Source organism: Macrobrachium rosenbergii, chromosome 22 (genome assembly GCF_040412425.1).
Source record: "Macrobrachium rosenbergii isolate ZJJX-2024 chromosome 22, ASM4041242v1, whole genome shotgun sequence".
NCBI lineage: Eukaryota > Metazoa > Arthropoda > Malacostraca > Decapoda > Palaemonidae > Macrobrachium > Macrobrachium rosenbergii.
This window is the reverse complement of record NC_089762.1, coordinates 25,817,386-25,825,890: the sequence shown is the minus strand read 5'-3', so window position 1 is coordinate 25,825,890 and position 8,505 is coordinate 25,817,386. Positions and strand designations below refer to the sequence as shown.

At 37.8% G+C, this 8,505-nt stretch overlaps 2 protein-coding genes across 3 annotated transcripts in view; one reads left to right on the top strand and one right to left on the bottom strand.

The window, feature by feature from the left end:
• The window catches only part of LOC136850681 (uncharacterized), a 210,535-nt gene that overhangs the window by 49,075 nt on the left and 152,955 nt on the right, over nt 1-8,505 (bottom strand). Inside the window, exon 1 of one of the 2 annotated variants that reach the window (XM_067124479.1) lies at nt 555-704. The exons of the other annotated variant lie outside the window; for it this stretch is intronic. The gene's annotated coding sequence lies outside the window, so the exon portion shown is untranslated. Of the gene's footprint in view, nt 1-554; nt 705-8,505 lie in introns of those variants that run through there. 2 annotated transcript variants of the gene reach the window in all.
• Nucleotides 7,067-8,505, top strand: part of eIF3j (eukaryotic translation initiation factor 3 subunit j) — a 28,936-nt gene continuing 27,497 nt past the window's right edge. Inside the window, exons 1-2 of the mRNA XM_067124473.1 lie at nt 7,067-7,201; nt 7,312-7,397. Of these exons, the coding sequence (XP_066980574.1) occupies nt 7,147-7,201; nt 7,312-7,397 (141 nt within the window). The 5' untranslated portion in view covers nt 7,067-7,146. The remainder of the gene's footprint in view (nt 7,202-7,311; nt 7,398-8,505) is intronic.

Below are 8,505 nucleotides of genomic sequence, written 5' to 3'. Positions count from 1 at the left end.
TTGTCGAGGTCCTAAAATTTTCAGGCAGAAAAAAAAAGCCTATTAAGTTATGAATCTTCAAGGATCAATATGTTTCAAATATGCAGGGTAAGAAAATTTAAATAACTTAAATAAAAAAAAAAACAATGTATAGCCATGCAGACAGCGCATAAGTGGTAGGCGCTTTATTTCTTCTAACTCAGAACTAAAATGGTGGCGCTTATTTGTTCCCAGTCGAGATGCTATTCAATGTACTGTACGCACCAGGCCTTTTATACTATTTAAAACACCATACCAGATTCGCATGCCATCTTTACGGGCTGACCTAAACAACTTAAACTTAACCAACCTGGTCCGAACTTATCATTCAGTAGAAATCTATAACTGGGGAAACTATCTAATGAATTATTTCTAGTATCGTAGACAATGTTGACTCCAAGCGCTGTTAGATATTAAGGAGAAGGACAGTTTCCGGAACTTGTTTCAAAGCAAAGTCGAACATACCATTTACGGTTGAGAACTTTATTAAACAATATTTGCCCAAAATGTTTATCCAGGTATGGTGGTTCAGTTACCTGCTAAGTAATCCTTCGCATCTGAAGCTTAGCGCCCAAACAAGTATTGACACTTCACGAACAGCGTGTAGCCGTATGTTGTCGATTTGGATGTTCCTTATCGAACTAACGTAGTCTCAATTCCGCTAGAACGTCCTTGTGCAACTGAACCTGCAAATGAATACGGCAGCAGCAGTCGGAGTTTCATAAAAATCTTAAGTACATATTCAACATTTTAACTGGTTTCCTACTCTCTATCCACCCATACTTTACGTTAACAACGCAGTTAAGACATTCACGTGTGTAAAAACAACTTTACGAATAGTCTAATTTTTGAAGTCCGGGCACCAAAATCTTTTAAAGATAATCTTGAAAAATTATAGAATAAGATCTAAGAAAATAATAAAAAAAAAAGTTACTAAGCCTTGTGTGTTTCAAGGCCAACTATGTGATCAAGGAATAAACAGATATACAAGTGTTGTTGTCGCCGAACGCAAGCGACCTTCTGACTTACGGTAAGTTTTACCGTGCGTCAGAAGGGACATCCTCCCCACACCAGGGGCCCTGCCCCAGGCGGAGACGGATTGGCTTGCAGAGTGGTTTCTGGAACCAAGACTAACGTATATTTACCGTTAATGTTGGCATATGGTACTCACTTCATCTTTATAGCTAACAGATAACAGCGGCTTCTCCCCGTCACTCCTAAAGAGAATAATTAAGCTTGTTAAAATCATCAAGAATGAATAAATGAAGCGGTAAAGGATGAAACAGCAAACCACTTTCAAAATCCAGAAGATTCAAAACAAATCTCTAAACAAAACTTACATAAAAAGACTACCAATGCTATCAAACAGTATTGAGAACAAATCGAGAACCATGAACACCCCACACAACGAATTTCACTGCATACAGCCATTACCACGGCGAGACACAATAAGCGAGCACCTGGTACTGCTAAGTCTCCTAAGTTCCTAACACGTTTTAGCGAAGACGAAGGTCCTTGCCAAGGACGATGAAGACCAAGACCTAACCCACAACGTCTACGTCTTCGCTCCTGTTGGCTTTTGATGACTCTCAAAATGATCTTTTTCGTTAATGCACTGCTGAGGAAATTAGTAGAACGTGTTACTAAGAATGTGTAGAAAAATATAATGATGATAACCTTAATATTTTGCTCTGCAGTTACATTCTTGCTTCTTGATGATGAGAGAGAGAGAGAGAGAGAGAGAGAGAGAGAGAGAGAGAGAGGGGGATTATTCTTAACTGTAAAATGTTGCACTTGATCGGATTACGATTGAAACAGCCTTTTAAGGAGATAATTTCAGCATTAGTTGTTCAAATACATGGAAAGGTGAACATTTTTCACTTTCGACTAAAGAATAGTAGAAAACAGTTTAGTTAAAATTTTTAGATTATGTTGAGCTAATATTTATTAATTATTCGAAATTAAAGCCCAAGAGAAAAATGATTTTCATGATCATTACAGAATAGGTGAATGTTATTGTTATTCATAATCTGCACACACTGAGTATTATTATTATTATTATTATTATTATTATTATTATTATTATTATTATTATTATTATTATTATTATTATTCAGAAGATGAACCCTCTTCATATGGAACAAGCCCACTGGGGCCACTGACTTGAATTCAAGCTTCCGAAGAATATGGTGTTCGATAGGAAGAAGTAAAAGGAGGTAAAGGGAAATACAGAAAGAAAAGATCACTTATTAAAAAATAAAAAATAAATTTACAAATTAAAAATTCCAGACAGAAACGTAAGTAAATTATTAAAATGCAAGGACAATTGTATTAGTAGCAAAGCATTGCATCTTTGCTTGAACTTCTGAGGTTCCAACTGTACTGAGAAGTTCGACAGCGAGGCAGAGTAACTGCAAATTGGTGCTGCTATTCAGCGAATCGGGTCGCTCTGGGCAGGAAAAGGTGATCAGTTGTGAATGTGAAAGATCTCTGTTAAAATACAACATGAAAAACTGGCAAACAAGAGACAATCCGTCAATGGTCCAAGTCAAAACTGCTAATATTACGAAGCAGGAACCTACCACCATAAACCACTTTATCTAAAAGAGATAAATCTCTGACAGAAGCAGACATCCGTGCCGGGGAACAATACTCTGGTAAAGGAAGGGCAAATGACCTAAAACAGACTGCATTCATATTATCACGATTATAAATATGTGAGGCTTTCGTACAATAACTAACTTGCATGCGGCATTTGCTGAAACTTTCATTAGATGTTTCTCGAAAGTAAGATGTGAGTCAAAAGTTACTTCTGGAACAGTTAAACCTTCGGACTCATTCAGCAGAGTCCCACCCACTTGAAGGGGAGGATGGGGTGGAAAATCTGTACAAGACCTGTTAATCAATAGTAATTTCGTTTTTACTGGAGTTCAGCCTCATAGAGCCTCGATGGCTCAGTCGGTTACAGCAGCAGCTTCGGACTTCGTAGAGGTCTGTGGCGCGGGTTCAAACCCGCAGCCGACTGATCAAGAGAGGCAGAAACTTTGCTATCCGTGTAGACATCCCGGAATTATATATGTAATCAACGGAAAGATTTGCTTAAAAAGCAAATGGATGTTACAAACTAAATACACACACAAAACAAAGCCACTACAACACCTTCTAAAAAACATAACAAACATCTCACACGTCTCGAACTCTCGCCATACCCGCGCAATAACTTCTCGCTGCTGGGAAGAAACATACGTACCGGGGTCTAAGCGATGTCAGGCAGGGCAGCCGATCGAGACCACAGGTCTACCCCAAAGCCAAATCAAAAAGTCCTTCAAAAGAAGGCATCGTGCTTACCCCATACAAAAATGGGAATAAAAGCACGTTAAAAGAAGAAGAAGACTGGAGTTCAGCCTCATACCCCGCCGACTAAACCATACATTAATCCGGTCCACGTCACGACTGAGACTAAGGGCAGCTTCATATCTCATAAGTGAAGACTTTACTACACCCGCAAGCGTTGATTTTCTATGGATTCTCCGTTTACCGAGATGTTCTATTATTCCTTATTTTACAAATGCCATGCATATTTTGTGAGCAATGCTTGTTAGGGCCATTAACCCTAAATCTTTTGAAGTAAGTTTCTTCATTTTCCTCAACATTTTCGCTTTTGTCTGCTTCCATTCCCGTGGTTTCTCTTTTGTTTCTGTTCCTCTTTGTAAGGCCTTTGTTAGGGTATCTATACTTCACCTTTGTTTTTAAAAATTTATGCCGTCAAGCTTTATACCATCTGGCACAGTTGCTTTCTTCTTCTTTAGTTTTCTGAGTGTTTCTTCACGTCTTCCTCATTAAGTTCGGACTTCCACTTTGGCCTTTTCCTGTCTAGTCTTTTACTGGGGCTGCAGCGTCCATGTGTTCTGTTACTTCTCTCGGGAACCCCCTCCTCGTATTCTTGCTGTAATCCTCTTTCATATTTATTTCCTTCCTCATCATTCCATATTTGTTCTATCCTATCTTCGTGCATTTTATAAATTTCTTGCCCCCAGTACCTTTCCATTTTCTTATCTTTTTTTTTGTATGTTTTCCTTTTCAGTATAAACATGAATTTGTTGTCCGTTTTTCTTTCTTCTTAATTTTTCTATGTTATCCCAGACCTTCTTTCCAACTTTCAACTCTCTGCCAATATATATTCACATTTAGTCATTCATCTTCTCCTTCCTGTAAGATTCTATGTTTTCTATTCAAACGTTTTCTCGTTTTTTTATCTCCTCCCTTATCATTCAATTCACCTACTGTTGCTCTATAATATTTCTTTTGACCCAGGTTATCTTCTGTATTTTGCAGTTAATTGTTGATCTGCTGTCATTTTTATAATATTATACATTTTGTTGTTTACCACCACTAGGTCTATTACACTCTCTTGGTTTCCTTTCTCCTACGTATACAGTTATATTTCTCATCATCCACTCAGTAAGGTTATTCCATTAATTCTCCAGTACTCTTCTCTCAGTTTCGCGCCCCGCCCCCACATATCCTAAAAACCCTCGCTGTCCTTTGAATTGTCAATGAATTGTTGTTTCTTTTTCATTTTCTATTTTTCCTCTGATTCATCAGCTATTTTCCTATCCCTTTTCTCAATCCTATATTTACCCCACACTCCACGTATACTAACAGAGTTCTTATTTTTTACGTATAATCCTCCTTTTATAATCTCTTGGTGCTCCCTCATTTTGAGCGGAACAAATGTACTTTCTTTGTCTCCATGAAACTGTTTACATTGTACATTAAACACATATATATTCATTCAAATGCAAGTGTCAATGAAGATACATTATTGCAAGTATAAGGGATAAAACAGAGAAAAAGCTAAAGACTGGGTATGATGTAAATGTGATGAGTGGTAAGAGATGTGCGGTTCTAGATGGCATCGGGGTGACAATACCAAAGAACTGAGGTATCTCACTGACTTAACCGTTGATACAGTGCTTTCAATAGCGACTGGTTATAGAGAAATCCAGAATGAAACAATTGCATTAAGGGATGAAACTGGGATGCGATAGAAAGGAATTGTTGAACGTGGTGCCAGAATTGCTGTGCTTGAAACTGCGCCAAGAGCCAGTCGTTGACTTAACAGATTTACCCTGGATTCTGGTCTAAAAATGGATGGCCTTAAGAAGGAAACTGAATCATTGGAAGTTGATTCTAGTACTGTTTATGTCATAAAAAATTAAACCGAATGACTGGAAGTATCTGTAAGGATGATGACTATCTCCAGCATAGAGAAGGTAAGTTATGTCGATAAAGTTAAAGAAAGAACTTGTGGTAATCTGGCTTTAAGCAAAATCACTTCTAATGCTCTTAGGATTATTTTAGTTAATGATACACGGCCAGTCTCTAGACAATATGGTTAATTTTGATCATGGAAGCAGTACAGATGATTCCGAGACCAGGATACATAACTCTGTGGGAGGTGCTGAGCCAAAAAATATCAGGAAACTAAATCCAGAATTTATGATGGGAGGACAGTGTAGCTGATGCATTAGTTGGCAGAACCATTATCTAATCAATCCCTAAATTAGAGAAAAGATAAGTCTTGTTCAAGAAACCTCCTGCAAGTATCATATTCTAAAATGCGATCCTGCTTCGAAGGGCTAATTCTCGAACAGGGATAAAGCTACGTTACGTTGGGTTACATATGATGTTCGTGATAGATATCATGTGCTGAGCTGCTTTTATTGTCATGGATATGGTCATATTGAGAAGGAATGTAAATTCAAATATGCTGGTGAACATGTAACAATAGAATGTTCTTTGAATTTTGTCAGACATATTAGATCTGTGAGACGGGTATGACGAGAGACAGAACATGGGGGGAATCCCAGAATTTACAAAGCTTTGTATGTCGCGAGTAGCAGCAAATATTGATCATGGATATAAAAGTTAATGTCATGTGTTGTGTCAGCGGGAAATAGAGTTGATAAATGAGTAGTTTTTTTGGTATTACTATTCTGTGTAGTTGTGGTGACTTTGAACTGATTTATAACTGAGATGATTATCGTATGAAGATTTCAAGTAAAATCAGTATTCTTGTTAATAAGCATTGGATTTGACCAGTCATACGGAATATGCAGTAAGATTTTTACATATTTGTGTTCGTGAAAATAAGAATGATTGCCATGCAGAATGCCTTCGACGAAAGTACTGACTTGATAAAGAAACATAACCAGTGTATACGAAATCTATTAATACATCCTTTGGTATTCCTACTGTTGCTAGAGAACTGTGGAGGCAGGAAAAATGCAGTTGTTTTGGCCGGGTCCCTTACGAGCCACAATAGACCTGGCGTTCAAGAGACTTATGATTCAGGTATTTGGTGAATGAAGCAGTTTTCGCCACATTATGGTCATCATAAAAGGAAATCTCCTATGCTTCCTGTATGGTGCCTCAAAGATGTTATCAACGCAGTGGGCTTTCCAAGCATTGAACGCCGAAATTTCTGTCTTCTTTACCTATTGTCCAAGAACCGTGGGATTACACCATTACAGGGACAGATAAGTACACGTTTGCTTTCGCCGGATAGCCAAGGTTTGTTTAATATTGATAATTATAATGCTAATAATGGTCAAATATGATGATAATAACAGTTTTGGCAGGAGATGCCTTAGTCAGGCTGGAGACACATCAAAAATATCGTTGGTGAATAATAAATTCTATTGTTTATAGTTTTATGTGTGATTATTATAATTTCGACCGACAAGAATTTTAGGCAGCCAAAGCACGCAGTGTTGGGTTATTTACCTCAAACTTACCTTGTTATTATTCTAGAAAGCAGGTGGGGCTATTTTACAAAAGAAGTCACTTAACAGGTTTTAATATACCCAGAAAAAAAGGAGAAAAGTAATTGGCGGACTTTCACAATGTCTGTAGTAAGTACGATAACTAAACTAAACAACCTGTCAAAATAAATTGTGCTTTATATTGTAAATATTTGTGTTGGTACAAGATTGGTTTATGTTTTGTATTTTTAAGAACTATTAAGCTATTTATATACATTTCCATATGGAATTTGATGTTTTTAGCTAAACATTGACTGATAAATATTTAGAAGTACGAGAATTTTCCGTAGAATCTCTTAGAATGACGCAAAGACTTCTGGGAAATCATACCGTCAACATGTCGGACATCGAATGGGGTAATGGGATCCACATGTTCTTACAATATTTGTCATTTTAAACGTGAAATTTAGTGTTTAGGGCTTCCTTTGGTTGAGAATAACTTGAATTCATTTGTTCGTCTCGACAGATGTGGACGATTTCGAGCCGCCTCCGAATAAGGCTCCGGCAGCGACAGACAAATGGGAGGGAGAAGATGAGGAGGAAGAAATTAGGGTAGGTCTCAAATATGTTCATTGCTTACTTTGTGTCTGTGGTGTTGTTTTCTTTTAGGCTCTATCATTTGGCGGTTGGATGCTTTTGTAAATGTTTTGCATTTTTTATCCGTTGTGATGTTTGCCTTATTTTACCAAACAGACTAGCCTGTGCTGATTGGGCTCCTTTGTTAGCCTACCCCAGTGGTTACACTTTAAAATTGCGTATAACTTAAGACCCCAGTGTTGGATGAATTTACAAGAAAGCTTGGCTTCGTGCTTTGAGGTCCAAGCAAGGGAACAGTAGTTGATGGATTACCTTAGGCTATACTCTCGTGCTCCATGCCGGGATAGCCAGGTAGACTAGCCCAGTGTTAACCTATTCTGTACATTTGTAAGTAGATAAGGTTAGTGTATTTCGGGTAGAACTGTATGGTAGCTCCGCGACGGCGAATGCCTTCCAACTTACTTTTTCTACAGTTGTTTGGTTGCTAATTAAGAATTTACCTTTTATTTTTGGCGCTCGAGTGTAATTAACCTGTAATTAACCCCTGAAGTTCATCCAACAAGGGGTTTCCATATGTGATCTTCACAAGTCAGAGCACGGGTACGTCTGTTTTGAACGGTTCATATCCCATCCGGCATGTGCAATAACTTGTTAACGTATGGGTACCCCCCCCCACTCCCGGCCAGTACTAAACACGGCGAAGGGACATTCCATTTGGCTGTCAACAAACAGATGCACCGCCAGTATCAGAACCCCTAAAAGTGTAGAAAAAGCCAGTTGAAAAGATAAAAACAGGCGAGGAGCTAATATATAGAATTACCATATTTTGGAGAAGAGATCTAAAGAAAAAGATCCAGGTGGGTGGTTTTTCAGGGGATATGGAGCTATTGTTAAACAAGTACTGTATAGGCTGAGCCTGGGCCATTGATCTGCAAACACTTAAGATAAATGTAAAAACATAAAAAAAAAGGTGAATATTGTAAACATGAACAAATGGCATAAAATTAAGTGATAGAACAAAGTATGAGCTCCGCGTTGGTTATTACCTTGGAAATTGACTTTCTCTGTAGAATTTTAGTTCCTTATCAAGAATTTTATATTATTTTTTGTCAGTCAACTGTAA